The following is a 20,289-nucleotide window of genomic DNA, read 5'->3' on the forward strand; positions in this document are numbered from 1 at the left end:
TTAAGTAGGGAAGAAGTGACAGCCTGAAAAGAATTTGCTGACTGATTACCATACACTTTGGGGTTCTGCCTTCTGTAAAACTCACTCATTTTAATGCTTTTCTTATAGATAAGTCTGCCATTTAGTACAGCATTTGGTGCTGATACTGAGGGTTCCCAGTGGATTGTGGGTTACCTTTTAGAAAAAGTGATCAGTAACCTGGCAGTGTGGAGTTCAGAGCAGGACCTTGCAAATGATACTGTACAACTGCTAGTAACATTAGTGGAAAGGAGAGAGCGGTAAGTTGCTACACCTCTGGAAGTCAAAAAATTTCTTTTGCTTCCTTTAAATTTTTTTGGCCAAAGTAATCCAGATATGGGGCACTTTATATTCATGTCTCTGTAAGTCAAATTACTTTAGTAACGTGCTATAAATGGAGGAAAAAATTGTCTGACAAAGTGAGGAGTGAGACCTAGATTTGACAAAACATTAACCTAATCTTTATTATTATTGATCAGTGCACTCTCCTTCCCCTACCTGTGTGCCTCACACAAACAGTGAGAAAGGAAAATTCTCCTGGTCTCCACTCTTATTGCAAGGATTTTTATGTTTGTTTGTTTTTGTTGAACAAGTTGTTTCAGATTGAGTTCAGATACTGGCTAAGCCAGTATAAAATATGTTTAATAAACCTTTTAAAGAAAAAAAAAATAGGGTTTGGTGGGTTCAGACAAATTTCAGAAATTTCTTTGGTATTACAAACTGTGAAGAAGAAAATTCTTGAATGTTTTGCTTCTGTGAATTGACATGCAATCATGCATTCAGTCTGAAAGACTGAAGTTTGAGGAGTTAAATGCTTGAGGAGAATTTTTTTAAAGATAAATAAAAACCACAGGAGCTAGTTTTGGAATAAACTGCTTATTTTATCATGACATAATGAGACTAAGCTTTTAATCCATGCAATATATCCATTAACTATGTGTGTGTCTGTCTGTGTGTAAAACTAAGTAATTCCCTGCTTTTCTCCCATATGAATTGAGCTACTTTCAGAGTATACACATCAGAAATTTTATGGTTGAGACATTAATAAGATGAAAGTCAAAAGGCAATTTAGCCTTACAATAAAGGAATTAAATTAAAAAATAAAAATAAAAATCTTCTGACAGTTGCTAGCAGCCTGATGCACTCTGTTCATACAATTTTTGGAGTATTTTCTTTAATCAAAATATTTTTCCCCCTTCTAGGGCAAACTTAGTTATTCAGTGTGAAAACTGGTGGAATTTAGCTAAACAATTTGCAAGGCGAAGCCCTCCCCTTCACTATTTGTCCAGTTCTGTGCAGAGAACACTAATGAAAGCTTTAGTTTTAGGAGGTTTTGCTCATATGGATACAGAAACAAAACAACAATACTGGACAGAGGTAAGCTGTTTTGATGCTTCTGTTACCTTAATTTTTGCAAGTAATAAAACCAAAGTTTGAAGTTAGTGTAAGGAATTTTATGGTGATGCTAACTCAGCTCATACAAAATCTTCAGATTTTGAACATCTAATGCCAATTTTTTTTTTTAACGATTCTTTCTTTGAAGGGCCATAATTTTTTGGCAGCTTATTGGTGTTGTCCATGATATCTAAACCATTACTACCTAAACAGAAACAACTCAAAATTACTTGGGCATTCATGAAATAGCCAGTCTAGCAGTACACTTGGTAGAGACCTTTTGTAAAGGTTAAGGGCTTTCATCAGAGTTGTGCCATTTTGTCTATTTATTTTAATTTCGTGGTGTTTATGAATTATTCATTTATTCACTTAACGATAACGATAGTAAGACTAATGTGAAAAATAATGAAGCTTCTCGACCAGCTTTTCTGTGCCCTGGTTCCATTAGTGCTCAGATATTTAATACTGGAAAGGTTGGTGCTCTAATGCTTCCTGATCACGCTTCAGCTACACCACATTAGCTTTGAAGTTTGAAAAGCACTGTCCTTCTGAGAGAAGCTTATTTTCATTAGGAAAGTTATGAAGTTAGTGATTGAAGGTAAGGTTATAAGGCACTGGAAGTAACTGGGGAAAAACATTTAACTGTTCTATGGAAATGTCTAAATTGGTTCAAATTGGGTTAGTTTACAAACGTAGTCACATATGCTGATTATAAGAGAAATTGTACTACCAAGAATTGTAATAAGACAAAGGTAATTGTGAACATGATTTTTAATTAATGCTTTCATTGCTGACCTTTTTTTGCTAATACTGAATCTGGAAAAGAATCAAATAATGTGACTCAGAGAAAGTCCTTGTTATTTGTTTAAACGCTACAAAATAATACTAAATATTTATGGCGGTGCTCATTTTGCAACCAACCTGCAGGTGATGGTGGATAATGAGAATCACTAATCACTATCACTTCAGTTTATGTTAATGTGACAGAAAAATAACATAATTGAGCCATTGCAAACTGGAATTGATTGATTCTTGTACCGCTGTGCTAAAAACAACCCATGTGCTTGCTAAATTATTTAAACCTCAAATTTCATTCTTGTAATAATATACTTATTTTAATGTGACTTTTCTAAAAAAAATTAAGGTTCTTCAGCCACTTCAGCAGCGATTCCTGAATGTGATAAACCAAGAAAACTTTCAGCAGATCTGCCAAGAGGAGGAAGTGAAACAGGAAATCACTGCTACGTTGGAAGCACTCTGTGGCATTGCTGAGGCTACCCAGATTGATAATGTAGCAATTCTCTTTAATTTCCTAATGGACTTCCTTAATAATTGCATTGGATTAATGGAAGTATACAAAAACACGCCAGAGACTGTTAATCTCATAATAGAAGTCTTTGTTGAAGTTGCACATAAACAAATTTGCTATCTTGGAGAGGTAAATACAACCAAGAGGGGAAGGAGGAGAAGTGTGTGTGTGTGCGCGCATGCATTGTACAAAATAGCAGAGTGATTTTTGTATTCTATACAGAAAGAAACCCTGTATGCTTACATCACCATTCTGTCTATATAGAAAGAAATGCTATATGGTCACATCTGCTAGAGGAATTCCTTTGTTTAAAAAGATACACTCCCAAAGATTAAAAGCACGACGTCTAGACTGTTCTTTTAGCAATAAACTTGACCATAATTCATCACCAGTCTTAACGTGCAGGGGTGGCAAGAGTACAGACCGTGTTGAATGCTTACTTAACCATACCAAACTTCTCTGAAGGCTTGCGTAGCAGAGTTGCAGCCCTGTTTTATGTGACAAATGCATACTGTAGAGATGCTGCTTTGGTTCTAAACAGTGCATAGTGGTTACGAAGAAATTATCGGGTAAAATGAGTTGATGCAGGCTGCTTACATTTTTGCACTGTTGGCTAATTCTGCTCTTGCATCCAGAAGCGATGGCTTTTGCATCTAGGAGAAGCCTACTTCAATATGGGAATGCACAGAGAGTATTATGGCTCCAAATTTTGATAGCAGAAGTGAGTCCCTTTGGGATCTTGTTGATAATTTTAATCTAGTTTGCGAGACTGGTGAGATGTGTCAGCCTGGCCCAAGTCACTCTTTTTCGTTAAGATTGAGGAACTGATAAAAGTAATGTTATAATGTTTGTCAGTAGCACGTAAATATATGGCTGTAAGTGTTCTCAGTATTTAAGATAGCTGTTTCCTTGATGATTCTGTGTGCGGTTGTTATGAAAATCCATAGTATAACTGAAATTAAAACCTTCAGGTGTCATCAACCATGTAGCACCATCTTAAAACAAAGGGTGTCACTTTTAACATATAAAATTTTCTTGTTATCTAACGCTGTTTTCTAGGCCAAAGCCATGAACTTGTATGAGGCCTGCCTAACTCTGCTCCAGGTGTATTCCAAGAATAATCTAGGTCGGCAACGGATAGATGTTACAGCAGAAGAAGATCAGTACCAGGATCTCCTCCTTATTATGGAGCTTCTCACTAATCTTCTATCAAAAGAATTCATAGATTTCAGTGATACAGGTATGGAGGAATTGGTAATTGCTAAGCCATAATTTGTATTCTAAACAGTTTAAAAAAAAAAAAAAGCCATCGTAGGGCATGAGTTCAATTCAGGTAAATTGGAAACTCGAGTTTAGGTTTGCTCAGGATATGAAAATTATTTATTGTGCAAGTAGCAAAGGAAGAACTTTTCACAGTACGGCACATCTTCCAGTATTCAGAAATAATTACTGCTCTTGTAAAATAAATAGGGCATGTTGACAACAACAACTTAAAAAATGAATGCTGCAAGTCTGAACATGTAGTAGCAGAAACTACAGAGAAGTCAGATTAGCAAATTACTGCAAGAGCAGATGGGTTGTCTTTGTTAGTACAAGATCCTAACTTTGCAAAATGCTGAGCTCTTGAAAATTGTCAAGCGAAAATGTGTCAAGTTTGAGGGTTTTCTGTATTCTTCATTCACAGAATGTGTTATAGTATGTAGATATGGGTTGTTTTTTTATTTTATTTTTATTTTTTTCCCCAGCCTGTTGCTTTCTTCTGTATCTTTGCCACTTCATATTCAGGACTAATGCAATTTTGTCAGTCACCTCTAGCTTAGCTGTGTTGCATTGCTTTTGAATAAGTTAAAACACATTTGCACGATTTTTTTCTTACCATGCCCTATACTGTTTGCCCAGAAGACTTGCTCAGCAACAAACTGAATCTGCCTACATGGTTTTGATCTTTTTCACTGCTGTTCTAAGGCACTAAGGTTTTGAAGGAGAGGGAACCTTGTACTCTGAAATTCAGTGCATCTGTCTCGTTTTTCTGTTCTGTATGTGCAACACAAAAATACAGAACCAAAATTAGACTTTGTCCATCAAGTGGACATCTCAGTGCCATCTTACACATTCTTTTTGAGATCAGATATTGGTTGTTAGAAGCATCAAAATACTGTAAAAAAAAAAAAAAAAAAAAAGCCATGAAACTAAGGACTGTGAATACTACCTAAACATAATACCCAGATATCAAATGTATTGAAACTTCTCTGGTCGCTATTATTAACTTAATGCCAGAATTATAAAAGTAAGGTCATTGGTAGTCACTGGGAAGTACAGGTCTTAACAGGAACTGGAGAAACTTGGCAAGTTATAAATTACAGAGTTTTCTTCAGTAACTTCCTCCATTTATTTCTCTTTGTGTTTATAAAATTCACATAAGTATATATTACAATGTATACTATATGGAAATGTACAGAAAGTAGAGAAATGCTAGAATATTTTGCTCACTGTCTATTTGTGCAAGCATGAAGCAGATATCACTAGAAACAAGTGTAAGAGAGCTTCGTTCCATGCTGTAATGGAAGGGAGCTCTCAAAGTATCTCAAGTGTTCTGGTTAGTATGCCATCTGGTACATGTGATTATGAAATGCTTAGTCCTAATGAATATAAATATAGAGTGATGTGGCAGTCTCTACTCATTAAGTTTCTATTTTAATACAGTGCCTCATGTTTTCATTTGGGAAGAGTGTGATAGTCCTATCATTAAAAATGTCTTTATTAAAGACATGTGACTCTTTCTTCAATATATTTGATCCTCTTCTTTTACAAAATATTTTTTATCTTTTCTACAGATGAAGTATTTAGAGGACATGAGCCTGGGCAAGCCACAAATAGATCTGTATCAGCAGCAGATGTTGTCTTATATGGGGTTAATCTAGTTCTGCCTCTAATGTCCCAGGATCTGCTGAAGGTAAGTATATTTTCACATGTAACTGCTAGAATATGAAAGGTTTATAGTAATGAATTCCCAGAAATGGGTTCTAAATTGCGCTTCACCTCCACAAGTTAGATTTTCTAGGCTTTTAAAAAAGTAAATAGCTTCTCTAATTATAGATACCATTAGAAAATAAGTATTTTAACCTGTGGAAATGCATGTTTGGAAGGCCTAAACAAATATTTTTTCCCTCTAAAAGCAAGTCTGTGCAGGTTAACAATTAGCCAACCCTGAAATGTGGCCTGTGGAATCATTTTTGTGATAGTGTCAGAAATGTGACAGGAAGCATCAGCAGTGATATTAGTCAAAACAAAAAATAATGTGGGAGCAAATTGCAACTCTAATTATTTTTGCAATGCTTTCATTTCATAGACAGCAGGTTGTCAGTAGGACAGTAAAATCTGAAGCAACCAAATGGTGGTATTTCATTGTGTTACGCTATGCTAATATTTATTTTGAGTCAGGGGAACAATTCTGAAGGGTAGCTCAGTTGTCCCCTCTTAATAGGCTTTGGTTCTCACCTGGTAGCACCCACTGAGCATGGGAGCTACCTCCATTTTAGATGAATCAAGTCAAAGGATGTGCCCTAGGAGCACCCCTCTTGTTCTCCAAATGCTAATGAGGCTTTTACTCCACAGGACTAGACTTGCTCATGTGTGAAGAAAAACTCCATGACTTTGTATGGAGTAGATACTGGACACCTGCCATCAACTTAAACATTTCTGCTTTATCAGTCTGCTTTTATTGCACCATACTTTTTGCTTATATAGCTGTAGACACTGATGACTGAGGTTGTTGCCTAGAACTGTCTTTTCTTCTTCAGTGGAAAGCATCAGATTTGTCTCTTTATACAGCTGGAAATAACATCAGGATAGAGCTATGTCGTTCTAAAATGCCCTTGTTTTTCTTTTGACAGTTTCCATCCCTGTGTAATCAATATTACAAATTAATCACTTTCATCTGTGAGATATTCCCTGAGAAAATTCCACAACTTCCAGAGGACCTCTTTAAGAGCCTGATGTACTCACTGGAGTTAGGGATGTCATCGTATCCTTTACAGAGTTTGAGAGTGTCTAAAAATCTTAGCTTCTTTTATAAAGACATGTTAAGTCTTGGTTCTTTTTCTTTGCATTTTTTCCTTTCCTATCAATTTCTGTATCTATAGTTACATATCCGTAATCTACTCTTCCTCTCTGCTCTCTGGCGACTGAGAGTTTCACTGTAGTGTCTATTGAGATTCCAGTACTAGCTGAATTTCCTCTGACTTGTTGCTTGAATGCAGTGTTTAAGTGGTTTAGCGTGTAAGTTTTTTCTGGCACCCATTCCTGCCTCCTCCATTACTTCACTTCAGAGTGTGTAACTTCATAAGCCTTCAGCTGGTATCCTAAAGCCATTCCTGAATTAGTTTCTCAGCTGGTAATACAAAACACTGCTGCTGTTCTATTGGGCTGGCTCCAGAGCATTTCCTGTCACGTTGCCAATGGGCTCTCCCTCTTATAACGGGAGTACCATTTTCACTAATCTGTGGCACGTGTCAGAAACAGATGAGCTTGACCATAAGGGCCTCTTTCTGAAAATGTTATGTCAGAGAGGGTTATGTTACTTTAGGGTATGTAGCTAATAAAAGAAAGCAACAAAGTTAGAGTTCTTTTTCCCCTTTTTATTTTTTTATTATTTTATTAACAGCTTTATAGTAAAAAGACATTTTGAAACATAGAAGCATTTAAAGTATTTTGTAGTGATGCCATTGGGAAGTTTTGCCACAATTTCATTGAAATCTGACATTGATTCTTTAATGCCTGTTATCAGAATGAGTTCTGAGGTTTGCCAGCTCTGTCTGGAGGCTGTAACACCGTTAGCAGAACAGTGTGCAAAAGCACAAGAAACAGATTCAGCTCTCTTTCTAGCAACAAGGCACTTTCTTAAGGTAAGACAGCTGTTTTCTGTGTTGTGTTTTGTTTTGTGTTTTGCATACAGGTGGTGTCAAAAGACCAAATAGTGATAATATCTGACTAGATTAATGAGCATCACACACAAATATTAAGAAACAGCCTGTTACCTAAAGAACTGGCAGTTGAAGAAGAACATGGAGGACCAGAGACATTGGACTGTATTACAAAGAGGGATAGAGGTGTAGAGGAGAAAATGACTTTTCACCATTCAGCAAAAGATCTGAGCACCTCAGAATGCAATTTACTCTTATTTATGCTCTGTACTTGAGTTCTAGAATGACTCTGACAGTTTCACCACTTAAATTTACCATGAAAGCTGTCAAATAAAAAGCTGCCAAGTAAAAGGCTAGGTAGATGTCCTGGTTTCAGGTAGGACAGAGTTAATTTTCCTCCTAGTAGCTGGCAGGGTGCTATGTTTTGGATTAGAATGAGAAGAGCGCTGATAACATGCTGATGTTTTAATTGTTGTAGAGCAATGCTTACACCAAGCCAAGGACTTTTCAGCTTCCCGCTCTGTCCTGCTAGCGAGCAGGCTGGGGGTGCAGCAGGAGCTGGGAGGGGACAGACCCAGGACAGCTGACCCAAACTGGCCAAAGGGGTATTCCATACCATCTGACGTCATGCTGAACAATATATAGGGGTGGCTAGCCGGGGTGGGGGCCGGCTGCTCGGGGATAGGCTGGGCATCGGTCAACGGGTGGTGAGCAATTGCATTGTGCATCACTTATTTCGTACACATTATTATTATTATTATTATTATTGTTATTCTTTTCCCTGTCTTAATAAACTGTCTTTATCTCAACTCACAGACTTCACTTTCCCGTTTCTCTCCCCCATCCCGGAGAGGGAGGGGGGAGGGTGAGCGAACGGCTGTGTGGTGTTTGGCTGCCAGCCGGGCTGAACCACAACAGTAGAGTACTAAAACAAGAGGCAGAAGAGCAAGCATAATTGGGTATACTATGAAGAAAGGAAAATGCTGCCATTTATTCAATTTATCCAATAAATTATGCTTTTTTTTTTCTTAATCCACTATCATACTTGTCAATTTCCTCTAAGAACCATCCCCTCTGTCTCATTACATTTCAGATTAATCTGGTAGCAGCTGGCTTCTTGCTAATTGCTAATGAGGGAAAAAAAGTAATTGGGGAACTTGTATACTTGTCTCCTGATTTCAGTCAATACTTCAGTATTGCTTAAGACATATTTTCTTACTGAACTGACATTCAGACTTCTGGGGACTTCTTATTAAGAGCTCATCTCACTGAAGCTAAGAGAATAAGAAACACCTTAAATAATTTTATTTGTCTCTTTATTTCTTCTACATTAACATAGCTTTCTGCCCTTTCTCAAATTTTCAGTTAAAGTTTTAAAATCATTCTTATTTTCTATTCCCTGTTTGACTTTCTGTGAGCTGTAGGAGGTTCCAAAACTTGAGGAACGAATTCCTGTTTTTTACTGGAAGAGCAAAGGCTTTTTTTCATTCTTTCTTTGAGTTATTTGCAGCTTTTGTTGAAAAATACAAGAGATGCTGCTTCTCTTTGAAGATCACATATAAATCAACAATAGGTTTCAGTGCTTTGAGGCATGAATTAGTGCCAGTAAGCCAAAGCTCAACTTCTAAAGTAATTTAGTTTCCAATTACTGATGTCTAAATTCAAAAAAGAAAGAAAGAAACAAAAATCTTGGATGTTTGTGAATACACATTCATCACTATTATTGGAAGTGAAGATACGAGGTTCAACAGCAGATGTTTATAAAGCAGGAAGTTAAGTTTACACTTCTGAAACAGCTTTTGGTTTGTGATTTCAGATGGTCTTTGATATGCTGGTACTTCAGAAGCACAATACAGAAATGACAACTGCAGCAGGTGAAGCATTCTACACATTAGTGTGCTTGCATCAGGTATGACATTTAAACACTTAAGAACATTGAAAACTACTCACTTTTTGATGGAGAATGGTCAATTACTGTGCATTTAGCAAATCGTAGAATCATTCAGGTTGGAGGGACCCTCAGGAGATCTGTAGTCCAACTTCTTGCTCAAAGTGGGGTCAATGCTGAATTCAGATTGGTTTGCTCAGGGATTTTCCCAGCTGTGTCTTCAAAACCTCCAAAATGATCATAGAATCATAGACTCATTAAGGTTGTAAAAGCCCTCCAAGATCATCTGCTCCAAGCATCCCCCTACCACCAATGTCACCCACTAAACCATGTCCCTAAGCACCACGTCCAACCTCTCCTTGAACACCCCCAGGGACGGTGACAGATTCTCATCCCCTGCTGCTGCAGCCTCCACAGTCTCTGTTAAGTCTCCTCTAAGAGCTGTGTGTAGCTACATGTTCCCTGCGGCAGTGGAGCCAGGAGCCTGTTACTCTCTGAACAGCGATCATTTTGCTGTTCTTAAAACCCTCAACTGATCTTTTACTGTCTTTTTAGTTGCTTAACGTGTTTCTTCGTCTTCTGTTGGTGTCCGAGTAAGCATAAGTGGGAAACTCTTAGAAAGGAATCTAAGCCATATGCCCTAAGGAAGGGAAGGGACTCTAGAAAAAAGGAAAACTGTGGGAGGAAATGGTTGGTATGGCACACTGAACGTGGGGCAGGTGTGAAGGAAGAGAAGTGCCATTTATGTGAATGAGCATATGCTAAAAGACAGAAAGGACTTTGAAGGGAGTGCTTAAGGTTTTCTCACTCTGCACTTCAGAGGACTGTGGCCAAGCTCAGAATATTTCTTTTAGACTTAAAACCTGGTCTAGTTGAAAGACTTTTATTTGTTTTGGAGAAGGTGAAAGGCTGCAAAATCCATAGTTGCTTCTAGTATGCTTGCTGGTGAAACTGGATAGTAGGTGGAGAGGTGCTGAGAGTTTTCTGTCAGAGCTTTTAATTCTGGATTTTGTCCTGATGAGAGAAGGTGTATGTATTGTGGGTTTTTTTGTTTGTTTGTTTGTTTTTAAAGGTAATAAGACTTGTGTTTATTTAACAGGCTGAATATTCAGAGCTAGTTGAAACATTGCTATCAACTCAACAGGATCCAGTAATTTACCAGCGATTAGCAGATGCCTTCAACAAGCTTACTGCAAGCAGCACTCCTCCTACACTGGACCGTAAGCAGAAGATGGCCTTCTTAAAGAGTTTAGAAGAATTTATGGCAAATGTTGGTGGACTTCTCTGTGTAAAATAAACAACAAAACTCTATGCCTAATTTAGACCCTTTCTGCAAAATGCACTGAGAAATGCTGAATGCTGACTAAATCTTGTACCTGTCTCTGGGTTCTTTGCAGCCATCTCAGATTCTAGAGAGCCTGGAAGTTAGAACATAACACAGTGGAATAGGAGAGGTCAACTTTGAATCAGCTTCTGCTATTATGTGTTAGCTGCAATCTGTCATCCTTGTATGTGGGAAAGAATGAACAGAAAATTTGAATTGAATTTTTTTCCATATATGTGCAAACAGATATGGGCACAATGAAAAATAAACTCAGTGCCTTTTCCCCCCACTGGTTTAAAATGAGTGGCCAGATAAATGCGCAGATTTCTTTTCTACCCAGAATCATGTTAGAGTTTTATGCAGATGCATAAAAAGCTCTAAACAGTTTCACTGATTTTAAGCTTTATTTTTTCCTCTCTAAAGTTTGAGTTTTGTGTTCCAATGGGGAAAAAAAATAACCAAATGGTATTTTAACTTGTGTTTAGTTTTGTTTTTCTATATCAACCTGACATTGCGTGTTTTTGTAATGCAGGTTTTTACATTACGTTCTGCTGCCTAAAGTTCAGAGGAAAGAAGGTGTATATTTTTGTTCCCCTAGAAATGAACTTTAGGAACTGTAGCCATTTCATTGCCTTAATTTAGAAGAAAAAAAAAGTTCATGTACTTAAGAAATTTAAGGCAAGATTTGACTCGTCAGTGTTGGTTTAGGATGTTGGCGTTAAGCTGCTGTGTGCCTGTTGCAGCCCTTCCTGTTGACACGTGTCATTTTGGAATTGTGTCTAACGCAAGGTTCATGTGTAGTTTTACTTTCAGTATCTGTTTTGATTCATATCCAGGTTGCACGCAACTGCAATGTATTTCTACACTGAACTGTTTGCTTAAGCAATAACAACTCAAAAGGTGTATATTCCTGACTTACAATCATTTTAAAGTTGGGGCATTAGCTAAAACAATTATGCTAGAACAGGGACATCAAACCCTTTCACTCGAGGGCCACGCTTACTTCACTCCAATTGAGAAAGGTAATTGGGATGTGTAGTGCTATGGGGGATTTTGATTTTTTTTGCTGAATCTAGTTCCACTTCTACAGAGCCATCCCAGCTGCTCTGCTCTTGCTCATTTTTTTTATATCAGCACTTTAGCTATTACAACAGCAGAGAACAGTGCCCTGAGTATAGTGGACCAACAAGGGAGAGTAGCACACGAACACAAAAGCAAGGCCTATTTCATCTCCCGTCATGCACCAGAGAGAACTGAAGCAAACACAACTGTTGCATGTCTACTAAAACATCTTTTGTGGAAATATATGGAGGCAGAAGTTGGCCCTTTTGTTGAAGACCTCTGTTAGATAATGCTGTTGAATGTTTCCCATGTGTTTTTTTTAAATTTATATAAAATGTACAGTATACACCTTTACGTGGCTCTGTATAGCATCACGTTTGCAACTCTGTGCCGTTCTGCAGCTGTTCATCTCAGAATTAGTCACAATAGCCAGAATTTTAAAAAGACAGGTCTGTAATACTGTGCTATAAGTGATCTAAGACTTTTTTACTCCTCAGTTAAACCCATACCTCTCTGAAGCATGGATCCACAAGGCTAAAAAAAGTCACCTCTTCATTATTTTTCTCTCTTAATTTATCTGAACGAGCAGATTTACACATTAAAAAGTGACCATAAAACTTGTTAGGTAAAGTACGTTCCCAACTAGTATTTTATTTCTAAGATAATGCTCATCATTTTTTAGAACAGGAATATTGCACTCAATTTTTTTCGTGAAGCTCTGGTGCATTTCTTCAAAAAATCTCTTGGCTGTGCACTTGCAGAAATGATAACGATCCCAGCAGATCGATCTCTTTTAACTTATTTAGATCTTCGCTATTTTTCTAAAACTGCTTCTGGAGTTTCTCTGGGTTCATACATTACATCGGGCAGCAGTTCTGAAGCTTTTTTGTTTGTTTTGTGGTTTGTTTTGTTGTTGTTGTCATTGTTTTTAAATGAAGGGCAGTAAAGCCTGGGAACAGAAGTGGCTGTAAGAGCTGCTGGTTTGTCATGATGCTGTCAAATATCTAGCCCAGAGTCTTCAAAGAGATCATGGCAAATACCTTCAACTTCTTTGGATCTGACTGAATACCTTGTAAGTTCAGTCATCACTTCCTCTATTGCTAGCTCTGCCACTATCACTTTTTTAATCCTAAAGCTGGCTCAATATTTAAAAATATTTTTTTTAACTTGAAAATTTTGAAATTCTCTTGAGGATCATAACTGATAAATGGGAGTACAAATTGAGATGGTATTCAGAACAAAGCAATGGGCATACCCATTACTTTTCTAATCAGGCCCATTGCACTGTAACAAGCACTGATGCACAGCATATTTTGTCTATCAAAACTTGTTAAAGTGTGAACGTTACTTTCAAAGATAAGATTTGAAGATTGTTTGAAACTTTCTTTTGCCCTTCTATTTAAAATCAATGTTATTTTAAAGGGAAACTGTCCTAGTAGGGGGTTTGTGTAATTTTTCTGCTTAATGCTGTGCTAAACAACATTCTTTCTTAGTTTTAATTCCTTTCTTCCATTCTCGTGCGTTCAATGTGGATCTTTCCTTGCCATTTTATGTTTCTTTCACAGCAAATGCAAAGACGTCCCTACTTGGTGACATCCATGAAATTGTTGAAAAGATGCCTGGGAATGAGTTTTCCTAATTTGTACTCCTGCTGGCTAGGTGGCTGCTTCTACCTAATCTTTGGCTTATATATCCCTTCCAAAACCAAAACAAAAAAAAACTCCCCAAAACAAATCTTTGTTGATCTTCTACATGTTCAGTTGCTGTAAATCTAGATGCAAAGGCTCATTCAAGTCCACAGGAAAGGCACATAGATCATTTTCAGTAGACCCTGAGAGCTGACTTCAAGTAACTGTTCTGAAACATTGATAGTATCGCTGCATTGATTTTTCCATTCACCGTGCAAAGTGAATAATGGTCTTAAAAAGGCACCTGTTTCTTGAAAGGAAAGAAAAAGCAATTCGAACGGAATTATAAATGCTGCATGATGTAATTGTAACAAATATTATTTGTCTAGCCATAACATTCTTTTTGCTAAAGCAGATTATTGCTCCAGTGTTTTCACTCTGACAGGAGAAAGCAAGTAGTAGCTTCTTTCCCATTTCTCCAGCCCCTTCGCTGTCATAATAGCTATTTTCTAATGCTGGTGTAATAATTTTCTGTTGTTCAGCCTTTAAATTTTGTTGCTGGCTAGCATGACCATTTGGTTGGTTCGTGAAATTCAAGACTTTGAAAGCACAGATACACATGGGCAGGGAGAAGTGGACTGCATTAAACTTCCACTTTCATGTGCGTTATGCCTTAACTATCTTCGCTGAGTTACCACATGAATCTGCCACATCTTATTGCCCAGAAGTTTGTGTTTCACTGTTCAGTGATAAAGGGCTCACTGTTTTCCTCAGGAACGAGAAACTTGTTTTCTCAGCATGTCCAAATCCTGCAGGTTGAAAGAGAGGGGTTTGAATCGCAGTCATCTCGTGGTTGGTGCGTAGCACTTGCTAAAGCCCCAGTGTTTACCTGGGTAAATCCCTTTGTATTTAAGCCATGTAGTTCTAGGAAATAAGCTTGCTCAGAACAGTCAGTTGTCAATTTAAAATGTAATCCTTTAAGAGGTGATGTAAATTCTAATTTGTGATCTGTAAAAACTATTCAGAGACACAACTGCAGCATTTCTTTTATAAAACACTTAAAGTAATTTCAGTTGAATAATTGCGTAAGAAGGGGTGTTCTTTATGGAAGTAGCTTGATGAATATAAGCGCAGGAGTAGGAGCCAGGCTCCTCTAATTTTGTATCAGTTTTTCCACTGGGTCCTCTGTGGCCATTGGCAAGTCGCTAAATCCATGTCTTTGTAAAAATAGCGATAACACTTACCTACCTCACAGGGATGTTGTGAGGATTAGCTTATGCCTATAAAATGCATTGAGGATCTGAAATGCTCTGTAAATATTAAATATTTTACTGTTAGTTTTGTGAGGTGTAAGATTTACTGTGATGAAAACAGAAGATTGATAATTACAAAACAGTAGAGGCAGCAGCAGACCAGTATTCCACAAGAATGGGAATTACTGCAGTACAGAAATGTTTGCTGTACATTGCAGCTGCTTCAGTTACAGCCAGTTAAAATGGTGGTTTCTTCTTCAGTAAGACGTGATTCCCCACAATGGTGCCTCAGTTGTGGTCTAAATAGAAAGAGGGCAGTTGTTAGGTATTCGGGCTTTGGTGCCTCTACTTGTGACAAGTGCTGCTTGTGGTGGTAGGGTTTTTTTGCCTTTTTTTCTTTTCTTTTAGGCTTTTCTGCAATGAACAAACACCTCTCATTTCTTCCATGCCTCTACTAGTCACTCAAGTTCTGCTCAATACAGCTAAAGCCTAGTGGCATCAATTAAAACATAAAGAGCCGGTCCCCCAAAGCCTTTAAATTTGTTTTTAGTAGGAGTAGATCATGTCCTCCTTGTGTCAGATGAGATTAATGCTTCCTAGCACTAATCATGAAGCAAACTGATTTGCTCTAGAGCCTTAAGCTCTCGCCTGTCTTAAAAAATAAAATGGAGAAGAAAAACAAAAGCAATATGAGATTATTGGTGCCCTAGCAACTGAGAAATAAGGTATTCCTTCTGCTCTCCTCAGTGAGTTAAAGCAGGTTCTGCTTTTCTATTTCTTCCCTTTCCTTGTCCTGCCTTTCATGCCCTTCTAAGCCATTCTTATAAAAGATTGGGAAAACCCTTCCAACCTCAAATGAAAGATACCACCCATGCAATTTATTTTCCGGTCTATTACAGCTTGATACTTGAAATTGATTTTAAGAAGCAAACAGACTTTCTAATAGCATTCCTCAGCACACTTCAGTCTCCCATTGAACTACCCTAGATTTTATAATTAGGAAAAATAAGATTATCCTCCTTTACTTGTTCCCTTTGTGCAAAATGAGGAACCTCCATGCAGTGAACATGCAGCTTTAAGGCAATAAATGCTAGTACTGCTGTCAGTCAAATGTGTAAATATTTTAAATGTATAATTCAGTACTATGTTGAGTTTATATATTAAAAAAAAAAAAAGCAGGGATTGAAGTGCTAGTTAATTTCAAGTATTGTTTTACCTGTACAGTTGAAGATATGAAGTTGCATAGAAATATTTCACAGTTTATTGCAATAAAACTTGGGAAGTGGCTCTGTAATCAAGCCTTATCACAACTGAATTTTCAATTTTGAAATGAACACTTTCTGTATTTTTAAAGATCCATAAGCAGGAGGAGGATAAAATTGTTTTCCACTAAAGACTTTTATTTTGGTTTGGCCATGTGTGATTTGTGTGTATTCTTGTTTATATTTTTCTACAATCCCACCTGTGATGAATCCCTGAAATAGCATTTGTTACGCCTCCTTATGGTGGGAACAAAACCAGGAATGTTATAAAAACTCAGGCTAACAATTGTGCTCTCTGGATATGTGAATTAACGGTAATTTGGTTAAAGTTGATGGGGTGACTTTAGATCTATATCAGCATTTAAGGCATGAGTTTGTCCATCAATAGAAGAAAACGTGATCAGGTGTGACAGGAGAATCTCATGCTGGAGCACCAGAGTGAGCTACCAGAAATGACTGTGAATATATAATCAAATTACTTTCATTTCCATCCTCAAAAAAATAAAAACCAAATCTGATGGTGACTTTTCAGGTCACTATTATTGGGTGTTTGTACCCCCAGAAACAATACTGATTTCTGGGTCTTGAATTTTGTGTGCAGATTTAATCTAAACAGTCTATGATTAACTGGCACAGAAATGTTCTCCAAGCTTGTAATTGGTTCTCGTGTAAATTACATCCAACAGTATCTCACTTTATGTATTTCGGTAAAGTTTGGTTAAAGGCAGCAGTTCCTACTGTGCTATAACGTAATTACATTTGGAAGAACTACAGCTATTTTGTTCCCCTCTTACTTTCATTCATTCACAACTTTAGAAACAAAACAAACAAAACACAAATCCTGAAAGTAAAACTACGCTACAACTGTGGTGGTGACAGCTTGCTATACACCTTGGCTCTGTGTCTCACTAAAACTTTACTGGTTTCGAAAGTAAAATTCTTGCAACAAGGTATTTATATTGGCCTGGTTTCGTTCAGGGAATGTTTTGGTGAAGGACGGAAATGTCTAAGGTAATTTTGAGCAAAACTCTGAAAACAGCTTGGCAAGACTGAAAACAGCAGTGTATCCAAGAGCCTTGCGTGTAGAAAATTGAAGTATTCTACCTTAAATACAAGGTCTGGAATAAACTTGAATGATTTGGGTACAAAACCTTTATTCACACTTGTTTCTGTAAGTGTATGCAAAACCCATTAATTTTGCCTTTAAGAAATTTCCATTTGCTTCAGTTGTATGTGGTGAAGTTAGCGTTTGGGGGTTTTGGCATTTGGGGTTTTTCCTTCACTGATTGCCGTTTATTATAAGACAAAAGTAGGAAACCTCAGTGTTCTGAGCGGAGCTTGGCATATCAGCAAAGCAGGAGGTCTGACATGAACTAGAAGAGGGCAGGAGGAGAAGAAAGTAAAAAGTTTGCATCCTTGCTGTGTAAGATAAAAAAAATCAAGCTAATCTGTAAGAAGAAAGAAGAAAAACCCATTCAGAATGCAAGCATTAACCTATAATTTGGTAACTGGCCTCATCCTGATGAGGATTAGTAAAAGCTGCCATTTCATCAGCAGGTTTTTTTGGTTTTAAAGAGAGTGCTGTTTTGGAGCTGTATGAAACATGACACAATCAGTGTGAGGTTTGCTAATTAAATAATAAAATCTTTCTTATGTTGGGAATCATTCCAGGCAAATCGTCATCTCCAAAAAACACTGAAGGTACCCACTGTGGCTGATGTGTAACTGCTGTTCTTTCTCCTCCTATCTGAATCTCATGGAACAACTGTTTTTACCTTAACATCTGTCAGATGTTACCAGATTTGTTTTTTTTTCTGATCCTGTGTTGTCTTCTGAAGAAGGCAGCAGCTTGGTGTGTGATATGCTTCCTTTTTTTCTTCCCCTTGGTGTCTGGCCTACTGTTCACTGCTGTGAAGGAGTACGTTTGATTTCCTTTAACTTATTGCTGTGGATGCTACACTTTGGGTTTGTGGTGTATTTGAGCCGCTTCCAATCCGTCCCTGTGCGTGCTGTTTACCGACTGAAAGTCATCACTAGACTCGTTTAACGAGTATTGATATGAAAGTTTCGTTCATAACTTGGTTTAATAAGTTGTCAGGACGTTGGCTTTAATTTTAGTGCTGCACCAGTACTTCTAGCAGTCTTTTGTTCACTCACGTGATTGCTGTAACTCAGAGAAAGAAAACCAAAACCAAAAGCCCACCACCACACTTTGGAGTCCTTAGGAAGATCACTGACGTCCTCTCACCAGACCAACACTGCTTTGGGGAAGGCATGCGTTCTTCTGCCATTTTAAGGAAAGACTGTTCCTAAGTACTTTTTGCCTGCTTTTAGGCTGTTATGCACTTTCATGATTTCTTAACAAACTACTGTTAAAAAATGTACTGTAACATGGATTTTGATAAGCGCACATGTATTTAAACATTTCACTCAGCCTCAGGAAAGCTGGAAAAATTAGATACCTGTTTTGTATCTCGGTTAAAATGTTTGTTACCTACATCCTTTAAGATGGCCAGATAATGTCTAGATCCTATGAGTGTGACTGTATTTAAGATACCAGTATGGTCTGTAGAAGGAGGACAGTTTAATTTTAATCTGGGGACTGGGAAAATGGTGTCCTCTTATTTTTCTTAAGACATATATATAGTCCGAACTGGAGTTTCAAAAGCAAAAACAGTGATAAACCCCATTTGCTGTTCAGGAGAAAAAAAATGTTTTCTTTCGTAACACTAGCTTATTTCTGTTTTCTTCCTTCTCCTTAAAAAGTGTGTGTGAAATAAGTACAGAGGTGTGTGTAGGAAAAACTGTGTAAAACCTGCTGCTGTACATAATGTTTGCTACTTGACTGCATTTTCTGTTCCACTTTAATTTTACTGGTTTTGCTAAATATATTTTATATATTTTCCTTCCTGCTTCTTGTGATGGCAGAGTGATTACATCTTTGGGGGGAAAAGGCAAAAGCAAACATGAGAAGGCTCTGGCCACAAAATTCCATCGAGTTTCTTTGTTAGTACGTATCTTGTGCATTTATTTATTTATTTATTTTTGAGGTAGAGAGCTGCATAAATCGGGGGCAGTATGGCATAGTAAAATCAATGGGTGTTAAAATGTACAAAGGTATAGACACTAGCACTGTTTCAGGGTTGTTGTTTTTTTTAATGACTTCTAAAATCCCTTTAGAATATCAGTATTGTTAGACTTTACCTAGTGGTTTCTGTCTGAGGTCTGTAGCCCTCTTTGTGGTCCCTAAACTACTTGCAAGTGATCCACAAAGCCTGACAAAAGAAGTCATTATGTTCCTGTGTCACTGCAGTATTTCTAAGGTTTGCATTTCTGTTACAGAAAGAGTTGGGAGTCCATAAATTGAGGGTGAAAACTACTTCCTACTGTACTTAAATTCAGAGAGTGACTGAAAGCTTCTAAAAGGCTGTCTAGTAACCCATATTCCTGCATGCCCCGTGTGCTGGGGAAGCTGCAATGCACGTGGCTCACAGAACTACCCCACCGGGCTCTAAGTCACCTTTTATCTGCATCTGTAGTAGAACAACTCAGTATTGAAACAAAGTGCAGTAAGTTTTTCTTACAAAGATGAGATGTTACAGGTTGTTCTGTAAATGGAATATTTGTATTATTTTCCATCTTCAGAAGTAGGATTATATTGACGTTCACTAGAAGTAACGCTCGTATGGTTAAGTATTGCATGCTTGGTTGTCTTCCAAATGAAATGTGGTTTGCCATTCCTAAAAATGTCAAAGTTTGGGGGAAAAGAGGTATTTTTTTTAGACTTAAATAGTGGCAACAGCAAAGACTACAATTGGAATTTAATAATTATTTTCATATGAGGTAATGAGATTTAACTAGTATTCTTTCACATGGCTATAGCTTCTGCTACAGAAAGACTTGAAAGCATAGACTTTCATCAGTAAAGAAAAAAATGTGATTGTCAATAAAATAAGAAAAACCCAAATATGGAAACATGAAAGCCTTACGAGCAGCAAGTTGCTATTACTTTCCAGGGAGGGACTGAATCTTTAAAAACTGTTTTATGCTCTGTTTCTGAACTGCTCCAACATAGAGCAGTAGCAAATGTATTAGTAAGGCAGAAGTGGTCCACATCGTCAGATTAAAGTCTTAGAGATGCCCTTGGCGCTGCTGTATTTCAAGAAGATGTATGGGTCTGTGACAAAGGACACAGTGTACGTAGCTTAACTTGAAGCACCTTCCTGCG

The 20,289-nt window shown here is 37.5% G+C and overlaps 1 protein-coding gene across 1 annotated transcript in view; it reads left to right on the forward strand.

Annotated features, from left to right (window-relative positions):
* Nucleotides 1–18,960, forward strand: part of XPO4 (exportin 4) — an 82,272-nt gene extending 63,312 nt beyond the window's left edge. The window contains exons 15-23 of the mRNA XM_035542719.2: nucleotides 109–278; nucleotides 1,221–1,395; nucleotides 2,558–2,851; nucleotides 3,782–3,962; nucleotides 5,557–5,675; nucleotides 6,616–6,746; nucleotides 7,509–7,626; nucleotides 9,461–9,553; nucleotides 10,632–18,960. Coding sequence (XP_035398612.1) covers nucleotides 109–278; nucleotides 1,221–1,395; nucleotides 2,558–2,851; nucleotides 3,782–3,962; nucleotides 5,557–5,675; nucleotides 6,616–6,746; nucleotides 7,509–7,626; nucleotides 9,461–9,553; nucleotides 10,632–10,829 — 1,479 coding nt within the window. The 3' untranslated portion in view covers nucleotides 10,830–18,960. The remainder of the gene's footprint in view (nucleotides 1–108; nucleotides 279–1,220; nucleotides 1,396–2,557; nucleotides 2,852–3,781; nucleotides 3,963–5,556; nucleotides 5,676–6,615; nucleotides 6,747–7,508; nucleotides 7,627–9,460; nucleotides 9,554–10,631) is intronic.
* The last annotated feature ends 1,329 nt before the right edge of the window (nucleotides 18,961–20,289 follow it).

This window comes from Cygnus atratus, chromosome 1, assembly GCF_013377495.2.
Source record: "Cygnus atratus isolate AKBS03 ecotype Queensland, Australia chromosome 1, CAtr_DNAZoo_HiC_assembly, whole genome shotgun sequence".
Taxonomy (NCBI): Eukaryota; Metazoa; Chordata; class Aves; order Anseriformes; family Anatidae; genus Cygnus; species Cygnus atratus.